This window comes from Marmota flaviventris, chromosome 3, assembly GCF_047511675.1.
Source record: "Marmota flaviventris isolate mMarFla1 chromosome 3, mMarFla1.hap1, whole genome shotgun sequence".
Lineage (NCBI taxonomy): Eukaryota > Metazoa > Chordata > Mammalia > Rodentia > Sciuridae > Marmota > Marmota flaviventris.
In genome coordinates, this window is record NC_092500.1 from 145,516,658 (window position 1) to 145,536,457 (window position 19,800).

Consider the following 19,800-nt stretch of genomic DNA (forward strand, 5'->3'; position numbering starts at 1 on the left):
CCATCGAGCTTCTGAAAGAAAAGACACATCGTTGGAACAAGTAATGGGCCAGTTTTTCCCCCTTGCTTTCTTGCCTTGGTTCTTTTCTGAATTACGTGTGTTTCTACAGCTTATTTATAGGCTTAAGAAAAGAATCCAACTTGCATACCTCTTGAACAATCGGGACCCAGAAATCCTGGAAAACAATGGCAAGTTCCAGAAACACACTCTCCATTTCCATGGCAATTTCGGGGGCATTCCACCACAGACTCTGGACAGAAGAGAAAGAAGGAACACTTGTTGTTGCCTCTCACAAAAGACAAACTGGCACTTTGATCACGTTAGCTAGGTGTTGAAGAAGTACAGATGGCTCACTTCATAACCACCAAATGGATTCATTTATACGAGATTATTCGGATGGTAAAGCGCCATTTCCTATGCAGACTTTTAAAGAGTTTTCACGATGTACTCTCCTCCCTCAATATAATTTCAAATAATATTTTCTTCCAGAGCTTCAGGGTTTGTCACATAGTCACAAATGAATGATTTAAAAATATCTCTCACATTTTACCAGGGCTTTAACATCCCAGGAATCACTTGAAATCGGTACAGATAATACAGTTTTTATTCAACATAGTGTTTAGGCTGAAGCCTGGAAAAAGATGCTTTGAAGTGTTCTTACCTATAACAATGGTATTAAAAGACACCTGCTCTGCATTTTTCCCATCATTATAAAAAGCCAGATGCCAGATTCCAGAATCCAAGTACTGAATAAAGCCGGCCTCATGCAGGCTGACAGATCTTGCCTGCCGCCCTGCTCTTTCAGACTCTACCAGGTTCCGCTGCTCTCTTGCAATCAACCTGCTGCCATCCAGGAGCTCCACAAAATCATACTGGGGACCAGGACAAGGAAAACTGTGTTAGTAGTTAGAGACACTATAGTTAGGCTGCTTCTCTCTTTTGTTCTTCTAATTTGCAAATAAATATGATATTAGAAAAAAGTTCCTGATTGACAGGTCCACATGGTAGATATCTTCTACACATAGTATTTACAGAGATGATGAAAGCTACTTACTGCACACACACCATTGTTGTATTTAAACCTAACAGATCTTTTATTTTTTTCCTCATTGAGTAATATGGTTTCCAAATTTATTCAGTTCTCTAAATTCTGCTAAAAAGTTCAATGAGTTTAGGCATTTTTGGGGATATAAACATAAAATTTACATGAACTTACATTCCAAACCCAGTAGACGTATTTTATTTAGACCATTAGATAATCTCTAAAGGTCTTCTCCTTCTATCTAATACTCAAATAGTTAAAACTACTTTGGGACATTTACTTAGTACTGGGATTATTTTAAATCCTTATGGAAACCCTTTTGTGAAGGCATTAATAGTTTTTCATTAAAGAAGAAGAAAATGGATTTTTGAGGAGCCATAGCAGAGTCAGACATGGGCAGTAGCTGGGCACAGTGGCATACACCTGTAATCCCAGTTACTCAAAAGGCTAAGGCAGGAGGATTGCGAATTTGAGGCTAGCTTCAGCAAGCTAAAAAACTCTATCCCAAAATAAAACAAAAAGGGTTGTGGACATAGCTCAGTGGTACAGTGATTACATAGCATATGAGAGGATCTGGGTTTAATCCCTAACACTGAAGGGGGTTACGAGAGGAAAGGGCATATCTGGGCAGAGGTGGGGTGGGTCTATGAACTCAGGTGCATTTTGCTCCACTGCTTGGTCATTCCCCCCACACCACTCTACCTCTTTTCTGTGACCCTGGCATAGTTGTCCAAAGCAACCAGGGGTTTTTACTTAGGCATAGTCAGATAAAAACACAGACCAATAAGGTACCTTTACATCTTTGATCAAAAGTCTAAAATCTTCAACAACAGGGACATTTAAAGAGGTGGCAATAATAATCCATGTGCCCAAATATTACTAGGAAATCAGACATCATTAAACCTAATTTGGTAAGATCAATCACAAAGCTTGGTGGTTCTTAGAAGAACTAAACTAGAGATTTAAACTATTAGAATATGACTGGTAAGAATGGGGTAATAACACTTGGTTACCTGAGATAATACAGTGACTTTGGAAGACAATGAAAAAACTTTCCAACATAATTTCAATAAACTTTTTAGATCATAAGTTTCTTAAAGGTAGAGTGATTCAGTTTCTTTAGACTATTACCTGGTTTAATTTTATTTCTGAGATATATTTATAGTGAAAAGCACACACACATAATTTGTCTGTCTATATCTAGCTCATGATTATGGTACTGTGTGGGTCATTAATAGTCTTTCTGATAGACTCCTTAAGTGGAATTTCATCAGAGTTCTATAGTAAAAGATTATTATAACCTAATCAAACTGGAATAAAATTAATTGTTGGCATTTCTGGGAATCATTGTTGAGGTAGATTACCAGTGTACAGATTACTGATGTCTACTGTTATAGTTAGAGGACTTTAAACATCTAATTTTGTTTCTGCCTACTAAAATCTTTATTTAAATTTAAAAGCATTTTTTTTTTGTTCTTCAGTAGTAAAACACATTACAACGTAATTCAGTCATGAGAAACATATACAAATGGTGAATAACTTGCTTAATATCTTTTTTTCCATTTACTTCCTACAGGATAAAAACAGTGACGGTGTGGCTACTTGTAAAAATTTTGCTAGAATTCTGTTTCAAAATGATCAGGGGAAAATCAATTCAGCAGTTCTTAAAGGTGTCTCCATTTCAAATAAGTCATTCATTTTCTCATCAGATTTGAATATTTACATTAGTATGGTAAAGTCACAGAAAAGTTTCTTTCTATGGCCAATGTACCTCAACTCTTTTCTCCCTTAACGCTAAAGACAGTAACTGAAAAAAGTAAAAGGGTAGGAAATTTGAGTTTTAACTGGTCCATAATCATAATCAGCAGCATTTTCATGGAAATCACCATTTGCATCACACCATGAACACTAAGAGAAGAGTGGTGGGGAGGGCATGATGGGGGCAGTAGGAAGTAGCCGATGGTGTTTAGATAGCTGTTCTGTTGTAGGCTGTTCTGTTATGGGGGCAATTCACACATGACTTCAAGAGGGTTATTCAAATACATACGAAAAAGTTCTCCTCTTTACACCAAAACCATCTCTACCACAAATAACCAAATTAAATGGAATGGAAATATTCAATAATCTTTCTTCTCAGGGTATAAAGTGACCACATACAGGAAAACTTCAGTTTTCTTTGCAGTACTGGATGTGGATATTTTTGTGGTGGGTTAGGGGAAGGAGTCTTAAGATGTCATGCAATTTTTAGAATGAAACACTTTGGGCTAACTCTTCAGCCTTATTACTTGGAGAAAACCACCATGAGACAAAGTTTATGCTTAATAATGAAGATTTCATGTAAGACTGGAACTGTCTCAGTGTGAAAGTTCTCTTTTAGGGTAATTTTCTTATGATGTAAAATTACTAAATATACATGCTTTTAAAATCTTTCTCATTTAAAGTTGCTTTAAACTACAATGTATTGACAAAGTCCTTTGATAGATCAATAAAAGAGAAGTTTACCCATGTTTGTTGTATTTATGTTGATTTTCTAACAGACCATAAAACATGCAAATAGATGTTTTTCAGGTATCTTGGCCATTCCTTTCTGAAAAGATCAGACTACCTGTATGATTGATTGATTGGTAAATAAATGGGGATTAAACTCAGGGACACTCAACCAGTGAGCAATTTCTCCAGTCCTATTTTGTATTTTATGTAGAGACAGGGTCTCATTGAGTTGCTTAGCACCTTGCCATTGCTGAGGCTGGCTTTGAACTTGAAATCCCCCTGCCTCAGTCTCCATAGCTGCTGGGATTATAGGTGTGTGCCATTGTGTCTGGCTTACCTATATGTTTAATTCAATTCTGTTATTAAAGTGATAAGAACTCAGAATCCATGAATACTCAAATATGTCCTTAAATAAACTTTTTGATGTGGCATAGTCTTTTATTTCATTGGATTGTAGAGAAGGAAGAGATTTTAGAGATCATGTGATCTAAACATCTCCTTTTACCAATAGATACTGAAGCTTAGAGAAGTTAGTTGTGCAAGGTTACAAAGCCAAAAAGTGGCCAGGGTGTGCTTAGAATTCAGGTTTCTATCCCTTACTTTAAAACAATCTTCATCATAAATGTACTAACAAGCCATAGCACGTGCAATTGTGAAGCGTGAATTGCTTCCTTAGGTTTTTGACTGTCCAGGAGGATGAATTGGCCATCAGAGAGAAGAAAGTCAATTGATTCCTTGGGAACAATCAAATGGACAGTTTTACAAAGGGTCACAAAGGCTTTCAAAACTCAAGTGATTATTCTGAATGGCTGGCCAATTTTAATTATTTCAGGTTGATTTATTTAATGTTCCCCAGAAACAGAGAAATGTTCAATTTGGGCTGCTTTATAGCATATTTCATGTTTAAACACTGAACTCTGAAACAGTTGTTTGCTCTGCTGATCTGAATAAACTTTGAGGAAGGAACTCTAATAACTGTGAAGCTTAAGAAAATGCAAGAACCTACTTAGACACATATATTGTGGTAGAAAAGTAGATATCATGTGCATTGTATTTAAATTACAGAAGAATTATAAGAAAACTTGAAACTGTATTATTTAAATCCTGATCTTATAGATTATCATGATTTGGATCTGAAATGTCCCCCAAAGACCATGGGCTACAGCTTGGTCTCCAGCTGGTCGTACTATTGGGAAACAGTAGCAACTTTAGAAGGGGGGTGTGGTTGAAGGAAGTAGGTCACTGGGGTCATGTCCTTTAAGGGTATATCTTGCCCATGCTGCCTTTGCACACATTCTCTCTCTCTGCTTCTCAGCTACCACGATATATGCAGTTTTGTTCTACCACATGCTCCTGCCATGATGCTTTGCCCTTGGCAATGGGGCCAAGTGACTATGAACTGAAACCTCTGAACCCATGATCCAAAATTAATCTTTTCTCCTTAAATTGCTTTTCTCAGGTATTTTGTCATAGTGACAGAAAGTTAGCAAGTTAAACTTGTAAAATGTTAGCCACAGCCCCTTTAAATAAGACTTTCTAGTGTATAACACAATAAATAATTTTTTTATCTTAAGTTATTTTTCTGGATATATGAGTTGTATGCTCACTGTTGTGCTTAGCTTAGAGGAATGTTTCTTGAAATAGAGAAAGATAATTTAAATTTATATGTGGTTTCAGTGGAAAAATATTTTTTCATATTTCCCTAGACTACTGCTATGAATGCAATCTATCTGCTATAACTTAAATTCTAGAGGCACACATCCATTTAGGAAAATCTGCTTATTACATCCCAGTCAGTGTCACCTATAACATGAACTGAAATCAAATCTAAAATTGAAAATTGGACACAAGTACATTGTAAGAAGTATTTGATGTACAAGGATCCAAGGCATTTACTTTAATAATATAGATAGGAAAAATGAATACTCTACAGCATGATATTCAAAAATTTCACAGCCATAAACTTTACATATGTATATGAACCTGACCCATGATGACATTAGAGGAAGCATGCTGGAATATTCTTACTCATGTTTCTTTGAAGATGTGATTTCTTTACTAGTGTCTGATCAGTTTCTCTTCATAATTTATGTTCCTAGGTTATAGAAAAAAGCATTTCTCATAAAATTACATAACATAAAATATACATGAAAATTCTCAGTTGTGTGTGTGTGTGTGTGTGTGTGTGTATTGCTGAGGATGAAACCCAGGGTCTTATACATGCTAGGAACGTGCTCTATCACTGAGCTACATTCCCAGCCCTTTTAATATTTACTTTATTTTGAGACAGATACTTTGCCTCAACCTCCCAAGAAGATGGGATTTATACTTGGTTTTCTATGAAAGCTCTTTTGCCTATTAATCTCGATATTCATTCTTTTAGAAGAATAGTGGCTTGAATTTGATAAAGTTCATGCCATTATGTTTATATTACCATAATTTCTTCACTAAGAGTAAACCTGTCATAAGTTTTTAAACAATATATTTTCAACAGAATGAATATATATATTTATGGTGAATATGTTATGCATCTACTACATATGAAATTATCACAGAATTTCAGAAAATCTGTCCTGCTTTACTAGGTATGATGCTCAATGTTTATTAAGTAACACACAAATTTTAGCAAATTTTAAATCAATTAGTGATGATCAACGCAATTCAGGAAGAAAATTGTGTTCTTCCTACTACTGATAGGAAAAACTCAAACAAAATATATAAGCTACATTCTAATTTCTTTCGATTATAAAAGATCCATTCAAAAGTGTTTGGTTAACCAAATAGCTGAACTTAAGAAACAGAATAACTTTTTGTTTCTTGGTACTGGGGATTGAACCCAGGGGTGCTTTAATAGTGAGCTACATCCCCAGCTCTTTAAAAATATTTTTTATTTTGAAACAGGGTCTCTATGTTAACAAGCAGGGACCTCACACTTGTGATTCTCCTGCTTGGTCTCCTAAATAACTGGAATTACAAATGTGCCACAGGGCCTGGCAGGAATCAGAGCAGCTTGTAAAAATGCAAACTAACACTTTCCATTTTCTTCACAACAAAGCTTACTCTTACCTGAGTATGGGATGGTGGTAAGCCTTTTCGGCCATATACTCCAATCAATGCATCCTTCTGAAGAGAGATATTGAACTTCAGAAACTGTGGCTGATCAATAAAGAGCTGTGATCTCCAGAAGATCCCAGGAGGAACCTCTTGAATTGCTCTTCGGCCAATATCAAGTTCTCCAGAATCTATGGTGTTATTTTCTTGAGTAAATCCACCTAATTTTCCTGAAATTAGGTGAAAGATCCATGGATGAAGAATAGAAAATGAAAATAAAACAGGTTTCTTTTCCAAAAGCAATTTTCACAAAATGCTCATGCATTTCATCTTCTGATAATAAAATGTGCTCACATAATTTTCACTTTAAAAGCATTTTTGTCAGATATTGTTGTTTTACTAATTCTGATTTAACACATTCTTTAAGATATTTAAATCAAAAATCCTTTGACTTCCCCCCAGGTATGCCTATTATGGAAGCTGTTTTCACACCTACAGTCTTTCTTGATCATTTGAAACACAATTATTTTACAAATTATACGTCTTGTTATTTCTTGGAAGAGATTAATCTGGTACTTCTTAGCTATTCTAACCATACTATAACACTGCAAAGTATAAATTAAGCAGAATGAATTATGGAGATTTCCAAACCAGTCTAAGCAAATGACAACAAAACCAATCAATGGCCCCGACTCATGTGGTCCTCTCTAAGGTATATACTAGATGAATGAAAAATCAGATATATAAAAGAATGTAGAGAAGGGGCAAAGGGGACACTGTGACATGTTGAAATTTTCATTTTTAATGTAGGCTGTCACAACTTTTCCTCTTTCTTTTGACTCTCATTTCACAATCAACTTTCTGCCTTAGTGGGCCTATGACATCATCCCTCCCACTAACCTTCAGTCTACAGGAACAAAAACTCTCTGCTCCCTGGGTCTCTGCCATCTCTTACACACTATCTCTCTTCCTGCATGGCTTCATCCTTGGAAAACAGACTCAAGATTCCACTTTTTTTTTTTTTTTTTTTTTGGTATGGCATTCTTGTTTAACCTCTTGGATGAGAGGTCCTTTCTCAATTATTCTATGGAGGTTAGCAGTGAAAGAATATTTACCATTTACCAGTAAATGGAAACACAGAGCTTAATTGGTTCTTATGCAGAAAGGGTCCATGAAAACTGAGAAACAGAATGAAATTGGGCAAATTATCCTCTATCAAATTCATACCTCTTAAAATGATAACAAAATTGACTTACCAATTTTATTCTTATTTAAAAAAATATTAAACAGAATATAGCCTCTAGAGAAGTCAATAATTCAAAATTTGAGGACTTAATTTTAAATGAGAATTATAAATTATCTCATCCTAATGACAAAGGAGAAAGTCTTCTATCTCTCAAGAGTCATTAATCTGACATTGAGTATGTTTTTACAGAATGTCTTTTAGGTACATAGCATTGAGGCGATAACAAGAAATATAAACTAAACAATAATATCTTAGAGATGATTTCCTGCCGCTTAAATGGATTTTTCTAATAACAATCTAAAGCAATGTATGACTGAGAAAGGAGGAGGATTTCACTGTAGGCTGGACTTCTAAAGACAGGTAGAACAACATTTCTGAGTGGGAATAAACATCATGATATATAAAATGACTGTGGAAATGAACATGTGTTAGGATTATAGTGAGCAGAGAAATCCATCTGGCTAGGAAAAAGGAACACTGGTTTTGGAGTCAGATGACCTGAGTTTGAATCCTGATTCTGACACCAACTGGCAGAGTGATCTTATGGAAGAGATTAAACCTTTGACACTAAATCTCATTTGGAAAAATAGAGAAGGGCATGTGATCACTGGACTACTGTAAGGATTAAATGAGCATGATCCCAAGTGTTATTGCAGTGGCTGGTCTTTAGTACTGAATGAATAAAAACAATAGGTTTGTCATGGGAGTAATGGGAGATAAGGCTTCAAAGAGAAAATGGTACAGTGTGTAGAGGGCCTTGAATATCAGGTTAAAGAATATTGTATTTATACTTTATATTCTGTATGTATTTTCACTCTATCAAAGAGCATTATTATACCATTTCCCCCAAGGATGTATTATATTTACTAGCATTTTATTACTACACATATCATTTATGGTATGCTTTTAAAATGGATACTTGAAGAAGACTTATGGGTAAATGGCATTTCAATGGCACAAAGCCACTTGTTCTTATGTGTGTGTGTGTGTGTGTGTGTGTGGTAACTGAGAGACCCAAAATTCAAGATTACTGAAAAGCATGCTTCGCAATCAAGCTGAGTAAGGCAGATACATGATTTCTGACTGAGACTGAGAAGCAATTCACAATAACTTCACTCTTTCAGATAAATGTGAGGTTTGAGGAGAGTATATTTCTAGTAAATGTTAGGATTGCTTATTACCTGTACTACTGCACCCCACAATGACACATGTTCCATCAATTACAAAGGACAGCTACAGCTAAATGGAGACCCATTAAAGGTTCTGAGCAGGCTAAAGGTGAAATGGAATCATTGTTTCAAGAACATTAAAGTGTAGCAGTATAGGAAGCTTGGAAATGGAGAGACCAGTGAGAATATAGTCACAAAAACCCAGGTAGGAGGCAGAAGGGGGTTGTACCAGAGAGCTTAATAAAAAGAAATTATTTGCAATTTTACTTCCTCTCTTCATTCTCAATGTCCATAATCATGGCACTTAACAGTCCTTCAGCTACTGGGTCTATTTTTCTTGAACCAATTTAGTAGTATAAAATGCTATAAGAAATAAAATTTCAAAGTTGAGTTATAGTCATCCATGTAATTTTTCATGTACCAACTCTTAGATAAACTGCATCATTCAAAGAAATTTTATTATTTATTTTATAATAATATGCATTCAATTTAGCAAAATTAGAATAAAGAGTTAATAAAAGAAAAATATAATCCATCACCTAGAGACTGGTTTTGCTTTCTATCTAAAGAGACATCTTGCTTTACCTAGTGAAAATTTCAAGTATTTGAGATGACTTTCTACTTTTCATTTAGGATGTTTCTGTACAGCAACCTACATTTGTCATGAATTAGCTTTTACTGAGAGGATTAAAGTGGGGGAAGACAGATGGGATTAATCTTTGGTGAGAACCTATGACATGACAGGTAGTTTTACCTGCATTATTTACATTAAACTTCAAGACCAACTCTATGAGTTCGATGTTTTGAGATGAGGAAACTAAGACTCACAGAAGTAGATTATGTTCTCACAGTAAGTAATAACTACATGGTGTAAATGGAGGGCTGCAGAATTCTAATATCATATTCCAAATCATCAGTACAATCTTTGCTCTTTATTAGAACAAAAACATTACTTTATGTTACTAAGTTTTAAATCTATTCACTGATTTTACACAAAATCATATATATTAACTCATTAAACCACACTAGAACATCTACATTGCTCATAATTTCAGGATGTAAAGTTATACTTTTATTAGGAAGCAATAATGGGTTTTTATTTTTAAAAAAACTGCCAAGGATGCTGCAACATATCATTCTTTGTGTGGTAACTTATAATACATCCCTAATAAATTTTTGTCGTTTGGTTGATTTCCACATAAAATAATTTTTAAAATACTGAGAGCAATGATAGTCTTCTTCCCAACGGAAACCTGTTAGTACACTATCCTACTTAAATATGAATATGGTTCAGGTTTGGACTAATTCATTCAGTTTATGCACTTCTACCCTTTTATTACACTTTATTGTTATTAACAAGTTCTATCTTTTCTATATGAAGCTTATGTAATTTAATCTACTCTCTAATGGTGATCCTGTCTATTGCTACTGTAAGCGATTTTAGAAGTTTTAATAGCATACCTGTGCTTTAAGAGCTGTTAAACACAAACTGGTACTAATCCCAGAAACTTTTTCATCCCAAACATCTTTATTCATATGTATTAGCTTTGGCAACAGTAATCAAATTTTGAATTGTAGGGTTTAAGCTTTCACTATCTCAAAGTAATTTAATAGCTAGGTATTTTTGCTTTGTTGCTTTCTTCATATTGATTTTGAGAGGTTAAAAATCTGTCTCACTGAAATGATATGAGGACCAATTGTTGTGTCAATGAGTATATCTACTTATCCAATTAGTCTCATAGCTAGTTTAACAGATGCTTCTTTACAGAAAGAGAGCTCTTTCAATTCTAAAACAACAGCAAAACAAAACAAACAAAAAAACCAAACAAGGTTGATTGGATGTGCTTGAATGGGGCAGTAGTGGTTATGATAATTTTTTTTCCTGCCTGTAATGGAAAAAAACTAATTAAATCATAATGTAATAGAGTTTTAGAGTTCAAGGTACCCAGGGAGGTCTAGGGGTTTTCAAACAAGGGTTGTTACACCCTGGGGTACTATTATTGTAAAATACATATTTGGTGTTCATCCCCATTTCTTGAAACATGACACATAAAATCTTTGAGACCTCTGAAGTGACAGTGTCTTTTTGTACATTATTGAAGTGGTTGATAGATGGCAGGCCCCAAGTAGATTCAGGAAGGGGGCTGATCATGGGAAAGACCAAGACAGGATCAAAGGGTTGGGACTTTCAGGCCCACCTCCCAATCTCCAGGGAGAGGAGAAGAACGGAAAGTTAAAGTTAATCACCAATGGGTAATAATTTGATTAATCATTCCTATGTTAACAGACCCACCATAAAACTCCCAAAGGACAGGGATTAGAGAGATTTGGACCTCTGAGTACGTGGAGGTTCCCAGAAGGGCCAGGGCCCTTCTCCCATACCTCACCCTCTGCATCTCTTCATCTGTGTTCTTTGTAGTATACTTTGCAATGACCCAGTAAATGTGTGAGTCTTGTGAGCCACCCTAGCAAGTTAACTGGACCCAAGAAAGGGTTGTGGGAACCTCAATTTGTAGCCAGGAAGTTAGAACACAGGTAAAGCAGATGGGGTTGTGACTGGCAGCTGAAGGGCAGGGGACTGAGCTCTCACTGGACTTTGACTCTGTCTCCAGAGACAGTGTCACAAGGGACTTGGAGGCAAGGAACCCAGTTGGAGTCTTCCACAGCACTGCTTGCTTGCTTGCTGGTGGGAAGACTTCCCACACTTTTGGAGCTCACAGAAGTCTTTCATGTTGATCGTTGTGGTATGTGAGCAGAGGACAGATGGTTTGTTTTTTTCCTATGCAGGTACATTTAGACATGTACTTGTTTAGGAAATTAATTTTTAGAATCTCAACTTCCACATGTAGACTTTCTTTAAAACACAAGGTATACTTCTCACACATACAAAATCTGACATGATACATTGTCTTGGATCATGAGCTTCCAGCAAGCCAAACAAAGGCAAAATTCAAAGTATTTATGTTGGTGAAACCTCCTATACTCATGGCACCAGAAACCCAATGCAGGGATTCAGTGTTTCTCTGTCTTACGTGTATTTCCATCAAGCACAAAGTGTGGGGTTAAAAATGGGGTACTCAGGATATTGAGATGTTTGGAAGTCAATCTATCAAGAGGGAGGGATAACTAAGGCTTTATCACCTACCCTCAACCATTGTTAAAGAATGTTTTTAACCTTCAGAAGAGTCTCAGAATGACCAAATCAATAAAGAAAGAAATATTAAATGCAAGAATGCTTCATTTATTACAATTGTCAAGCTTATGGTAAGGACTTGTGCTTTATCTAGCTATCTAACTAGAGCAGGAATCCAGAACTGAGATGGTTGTGACAAAGTGCAGATTTATCAATTTGAACTGAAAAAATGTCAGATTTTTTTTCCTGACATAAACTAAGTTTGATTCTAATGAGTACTGGCTCTTCTAGTTAAATTATATCAAAGATATTTCCCATAAATTAAATGGTCTAATTAAATCAATATATTTAAAGCATGCAATGTTATTGAAAGCATTCAAAAAGATTACAATGGTAAAGGTGAGTTACAATGTACAATAGTTTCAATTTTCCACTCCATTATGATTATACTAAACAGTGCTGCTATGTAAAAGAATAACAGGATAATTAGTATTTTGCTAGGCTTGGTAATGACTTTTTTGGTTTACCACACAGAAATAGAAAAGGGTTGATACTAAAATCTGTCTGCCAAGTCTTTTTCAACACAGGTAGTTGCCAATTCTTTGCTTTCAATAAAACTGAAGGAAAAATGGGATGACACTGTCAGCTTATAGATCACTAAACATACTTTAAGGAAATAGATTGCAATGTGATTTTTTGACATTTGACTAGCGAGGATTGCAATGAATTGAACAGCTTCACTCAAAAAAATTCCTTCCATTCCTACTTATCTTGCAGCAAGATTTCTCATTCTTATATTTGTAAAAAGGGGAAATGGGAATAGAATTCTGCTTTATTCTGTAAGTAATTTTCACATATATAAAATCTTTGCAAAAATTCCCATTCACCTCATTTGGAGAGATTTTGCCAATACATTCCTACTTTTCGTGTTTCATAATTATCAAAATATTTAGCATATTTATATAATAACTAAGTCACATTCAATCAATTATTAGAACTAACAATTATACCCATGATTTCATACAGAAAAGGTTTTAAGAAACACATTTACATGGTCTCAAGAAAATTTTTTAAATTCTACTTAATTTTGTATAGATATTTTCTTGAAAGGAATACAAGAACAAGATAGATCACATGTGTATTCTAGCTTTTCCTGTGAAACATGAATCTCATCTCTGGGTGCCTGTCAACTTCGATTTGCTTCAAATTATTATGCTATTTAGAAGGAATTTATTTTGAATTAAAGTCTGAGAACATGCCTTTTCTAAAAGGTAGATGCAGACCTGACCTTTCATAATGATCAGTGATGTAGAAATGTAAGGACATAGCTGATTTTTCTCTGCTGAGATCCACCAAAGTGGCAGCTTAGATTAGTGTTACATTTCCACATGGGCCTCTAGTTTGAATATCAGGGGATTAAAGTGTCCTTGTCTTTTTAAAACAAATCTGTCCTGTTGCTTTTTAAGTCAGAGAGCTTCTCTAATTTGGCCCAATCAAGTGTGGTCATTCCTGTTAGTATTTTTCAAATGCTCTTTATTGATTGTGCACACACCTGGGAGTCAGTGAGCCACTGACATAATTTGATAAACTTGTAAATATTTGCACAACCCCTTCCTCTGAAGCTCATCAGTCCTCTTAGATAAAAGCTGGACACAGAAGTCTTTCATCGTGCCCTGAATTCCAGAAACTTTGGCTTCAGAGGAAATAAAGGAAGGCCAGTCTCAGGGCTTTCATCCTTCCTCACTGAGATCACTACCTCCGTAAACCCCCAGAGTCTAAACCTGGGAATGATCATAGGAAATACCAAGGTTATCTGCAGGGTGTACTAAGAGAAAAAGAAGGAATAACGGAGGAAAACACAGAGCCAGGGAACAGACTGCCCTGTAGTTATTCTAAATGCAACGTTTGTGGCTTAGGAATCAAACCAATTAAAGCCTTCACAGTGAGAGTGAGATGAACCAAGTCTTCAGACACACTAGGGCACCATCTTGAAGGTTTTTTTTTTTTTTAACATGTCCTGTTGTGCTTGACTGTGGGAGTCACCAGCAGTCTTTTCACCTACTAACTCTGATTTTTTTCCTTTCATCAGTAAGGATGTGTCACAACAGTCTTATTAATGTCTTAAAATAACAGTTGTCAGTGTGTGGAACCGTAAAGAGACCACGTGCACAAGGCTATTGTTACTCCTCTCCTTCTGTGATACACAGCTCACATGAAAACACACCAGTAACGTGGCCTTTGAAAGAAAACCTTTTAAGAAATACTTTGATCTTTGAAAAACATTTTGTAGATGTTTATCAACCATAGATGTTACAAGGGCAAAACAGTGTATTTAATATCATGTTGATAATTAAGAGGTTTGGTATCTGTTTAAAAATTATTTTGTGATATAAGAAAAATCATTGGAAGTCACAAAACACTAAATATTTCTCTACACATATCATCAATTTGCTATCTGCCTATGATGAAGTAAACAAGCCTGTAATGATTAAAATGGAAAGGCAGCAAAGAAAACCCAATTATCAAAGTGAAACTGCAATTTTTGAAGAGGGTAAATAATAGTAGCATTATTATAGGTCCCACAGAGGCACTAATGATTAAGATGACAGGAAGCAAAATTAGGCATTTGTGGACAATCAATAGCCCACTCTCTAATTTTGTGACCTAACCTTGGGTTCATACCTGGACTCTGAGATCTCTGAGAGAACACAGGTTTTAAAAAAAAAATAATAACCACATGCCATAACTTAACATTGTGAACATATAGAGTATTACATCACAAGTTTAAAAAAAAAACCCAGCTACTTTGTAAACATAGTTTAGTGGATAAAATCAATATAGCATCTAATTAAGAAACTATTATACATTACAACAACACAAATATTATAAAAAATATTGAATAAAATTCCATGTTCTTGCAACCCCATTAGGCCTATTTCTTCAAATCAAAAGGCAATCTTTAATGTGCTACAATATCCAATTTTCTGAAGTTGTATTGTATTTGAAAAAATAGATACACGATGAACAGAAATGTAAACTTTTTTTTTAATTTTTATTGTTGGTTGTTCAAAACATTACATAGTTCTTGATATATCATATTTCACACTTTGATTCAAGTGGGTTATGAACTCCCATTTTTACCCCGTATACAGATTGCAGAATCCATATTGCCATACTAGTGTCTATTGTATTCTGCTGCCTTTCCTATCCTCTACTATCCCCCCTCCCCTCCCATCCCCTCCCCTCTTCTCTCTCTACCCCCTCTACTATCATTCATTTCTCCCCCTTGTTTTATTTTTCCCTTTCCCCTCACTTCCTCTTGTATGTACTTTTGTATAACCCTGAGGGTCTCCTTCCATTTCCATGCAATTTCCCTTCTCTCTCCCTTTCCCTCCCACCTCTCATCCCTGTTTAATGTTAATCTTCTTCTCATGCTCTTCGTCCCTACTCTGTTCTTAGTTACTCTCCTTATATCAAAGAAGACATTTGGCATTTGTTTTTTAGGGATTGGCTAGCTTCACTTAGCATAATCTGCTCTAATGCCATCCATTTCCCTGCAAATTCTATGATTTTGTCATTTTTTAATGCAGAGTAATACTCCATTGTGTATAAATGCCACATTTTTTTTATCCATTCGTCTATTGAAGGGCATCTAGGTTGGTTCCACAGTCTTGCTATTGTGAATTGTGCTGCTATGAACATCGATGTAGCAGTGTCCCTGTAGCATGCTCTTTTTAGGTCTTTAGGGAATAGACCGAGAAGGGGAATAGCTGGGTCAAATGGTGGTTCCATTCCCAGCTTTCCAAGAAATCTCCATACTGCTTTCCAAATTGGCTGCACCAATTTGCAGTCCCACCAGCAATGTACAAGTGTACCCTTTTCCCCACATCCTCCCCAGCACTTGTTGTTGTTTGACTTCATAATGGCTGCCAATCTTACTGGAGTGAGATGGTATCTTAGGGTGGTTTTGCAGAAATGTAAACTTTAAAAGCAACAAATATTGTTTTAAGTAGGATGAATCATCTACATGCATACATGCACACATCCATAGTTTTTCAATTTGCACTTTTATATAAAAGTTTTGTCGTTGTTGTTATTGTTTTTGATTGGCAGAATCATTTGTCATAGTTATACTAACCAAAATTTACATCCTTTTGTTTTATTCTTATATTATCTCCAATTATCCTCCTCTGCATTTTGGAATTCATATCACTGCCCCTTTCAATAATTCTGGTATTGAGATGTCCTCTCATGGTATCATACCTCTACTTTCCCTTACTGTATTATTTTCTAATTCATTGCAATTGCTTGCTTGATTTTGTCCTTGTCTAAAAATCCACATGTTCTGGGAAAAGCAACTGCAACTGTCTTTTTTTCAAATTTCTATATTCTAGAAATATATTCTTGGTGTACATCACATAATATATGCTCAATAAATAATCTAAATGAATCAATACTATCCGTTCAAAGGAAAAATAAGAGTCCTTTCATAAAATCCAAGTAACTAAAAATATAAATAGCTAGTTATGGGGGCTTCTATTATTGCTTTACTGTAATTACTGTGGATATTATTGATGATGATTTAAAAATCTATCATCTTGAGAATTTTGCTACAAATTATAAATACATAATCTTGAATTACAGAAAAATGCCAACTAATAATTACTGATATGTATCACTGCTTGGCACTCTACATGTATTATCTGATTTAAACCTCACTACTACCCTATTAAAAAACAGGAAGTTAGAGAAGGTTATTTGCATAAAGGCCAGTGAGTGGCAGTTCTTGACCATTATTACATCAGTGTTTGCTCTGCACATACTTTATGCAAGGTACTGTGCTGGCCCTTTATATACTTTATATCACATCATTTTCACTCATTCGTTCAACGAATACTCTTTAAGTACCTATTACAGACCAATAACTGCTAAGAGCTTCGCATAGAGCAGTGGAAAAATAACGATCCTTGCCTTACACTTCAGCAATGAAGGTATACATTAAATAGTAAATAACCATTAACATTTTCCAAGTATTTGTTATGGACTATACACCATTTAAACCATGTAGTCAAAATTAAGTGGTTTGACTACTCAAAACCATTCAATAATGTAAATAGTACTAGTTCCTTTTAATTGATGAGAAAACTAGAAACAAAGAAGCTCTATATCTTGTCCCAAGTAACACAAGCATTAATGGTCAGAACTAGGACAGAAAACCGGCAGTTTAGCTCAAGAGTTTATACTTTTTATATCTCTCCACTATATAGTTTTTGTATTGTAGTGTGGTGCAAAGAGCAGCCAGATTGTGGAAAGCCTTGTATGACATTTAAAGGCATGTGACTAGAATCTGGGTCACCAAGGGGTTTGGTGAGGTATTTTTATTTCAGATTTGTATGTGAAGAATAGATGAGCAAGATTGGAGACAGTACAGATAATTGGCTGCTATAATTCAGGTGAAAAATGATAGGACTCAAAAGAGATAATGAAGTTAGATTTGTCAGGACTTAGTGATTGATTAAATATGAGAGTTGAGATAGTAGGAGGAGTCAGGAATGACTCCTAAACTTCCAGATCAGTTAACTAGGTCAATAACAAAATGTCATTTCCTGATCTAGAAATCCCTGAGAGAGGGGCACAGTTGGAGAGAGATGACGTGGCAGTCATGTTTTATGAAGAAGGCCACAACAATATCTACCATCCAAAATGCCCTTAGGCTATGTGTTCCTCCATTTTCCAAATTAGGAGGGGGAGCTGACCGCCCCTTACCATGAAGCTGGGTTGACCGTCCTTGACTTCTTGACCAATAGGATGTGATGAGAGTGATGTTTCAGAATATCTGATGCTAGGTCACAAGAAGCCCTATCATAGCTTCTTTTGAAGTCTCAGAGGTTCTCTTTTGGGATGCTCCTCTTCAGAACCAGCTAGTGCATTCTGAGAAGCCCAAGCCACATGGGAAGTCAACTTTAGGTTCTCTAGAGGACATCCACAGTAGAGCTGAGCTTGAATCTACAAACGGCATCAAATGCCAGGCATGTAGATGAGCCTCCATGTACTTCTAGATCAATGGAGCCTCAGATAGCCCCAGCTGACATCTGGAAGTAATTGCATGGGAGTCTCAAAAAAGAATGCAAGAACTTGCCCAGTTAACTGACAGAATTATGAGAGACGATAAACTGTTTTTGTAAACTACTAAGTTTTCGGTATGATTTGTTATACAGTAATAGACACCCAAAGTAGGCGATGGGTTCAGTTTTAGACTCATGAAGTTTGAGATGCTTGGAAGATACCCAAGTAGAGATGTTCCAAAGAAACTTGGATAGATTTGATTTTATGAGTTGATTTCTAGAGCTAAGGAGAGCAATCTAGGCTGGACTTACTGATCTTGGAGTCTGTGGCACATAGAATGTCAGGAGAGATGATGAGAGAACCTATGAAAGAGTAGAGTCCCGAGAAAGAGTAATGTTTAGGGATCAGGTAGAGGGAGATGAACCAAATAAACAAACTGAGATGGTCCTACCAAAATTGTTAGGAAGTTACAGTGAATGTGATATTACAGAAGCTCAGAGAAAAGAACATCTCAATTAGGAAGAATTGGTTAACTTTTAAATGCTATCAAGAACTCAAATATGATAAAGAGTGAAAAGTATTTCTTGGTGCTATTGACATGGCAATGCATAACCCTGGAAGATATCAGTTTCAAAAAGTGGTGGTGACAGAGGACAGTCATGAGAAGGAGTACTGCAGAAACCAGACTGGCATAGCAATATGTGGAAGGTTAAACAGGTGGGTATAGGGAATAAACACACTGTGTTCATGAAACTGTCTGTAAGAAAGAAGAGCAAGACTTGGTGGAGTTGGAGTAGGGGGCAGTAAAGGGAGATTTTTTTTGTCTTCCTAAAACATGAGAAACCCTGGAAAGTTCAAATGGTGACTGGAGAGGGTCAGCAGATGGGGGGAGTTTTAAAAATACAGAATGAGATTAAGAGAATCTTGGAACAAACAGCCTTGAATAGGGGGAGAAAATGGTGAAAGGATAGATCCACGTACATACAGGAATGGATATTTGTTTACAGGAAATCAAGGGAGCTCCTTCTTTTATTTTTCTATTCAACAGAATCCAAAGTCATTTGCTGAGAGAGGGCTATAGGTTACGTATGGGGCAGAGAACCCTGCATGGGAAATATAGTTGGATTGCCAGACTACAGAAGCTGGTAAGCCAAGAGTTAGGTACTACTATTCCCTCTTTACATGTGAGGAAATTGAGGCTCAAAGAGGTTGAGTAACTTGTTCAAGGTTACAGAGTAAATAAAGGAAGGAGCTAGAATTTGAGTATAAGCCTGCGTGATTTTTTCCAGTACATTAAGCTAAATGAATTCTTTGGTCCAAGGGAATAATTTTAGTTTCTAGGAAGACTATTTGAGCTCCAAACATTATCCTTATCTATTTATTCACTTTGTCCATATCCATCAGTTTTGTCCGAGACCATACACTTATGATACCTCATCTCTAAAATATGTAGTCAAAGAAGGTCTCAGGAATAATCAGTAAAGGATCACGGCATATAAGATAAATTCTTCTTTTAGATACTAACTACCATTTAGAAGCTTTGGTTCCATATTAACTTAAAGGCAAGCAGGGAGTTCACTGAACCATTAGCACAATGATTGTT

The 19,800-nt window shown here is 35.7% G+C and overlaps 1 protein-coding gene across 1 annotated transcript in view; it reads right to left on the bottom strand.

Moving 5' to 3' along the window:
• Tenm3 (teneurin transmembrane protein 3) overlaps positions 1-19,800 on the bottom strand; it is a 331,254-nt gene that overhangs the window by 118,756 nt on the left and 192,698 nt on the right. Inside the window, exons 5-7 of the mRNA XM_071610514.1 lie at positions 6,599-6,813; positions 662-872; positions 149-250 (exon numbers count right to left, since the gene is read on the bottom strand). Coding sequence (XP_071466615.1) covers positions 149-250; positions 662-872; positions 6,599-6,813 — 528 coding nt within the window. The remainder of the gene's footprint in view (positions 1-148; positions 251-661; positions 873-6,598; positions 6,814-19,800) is intronic.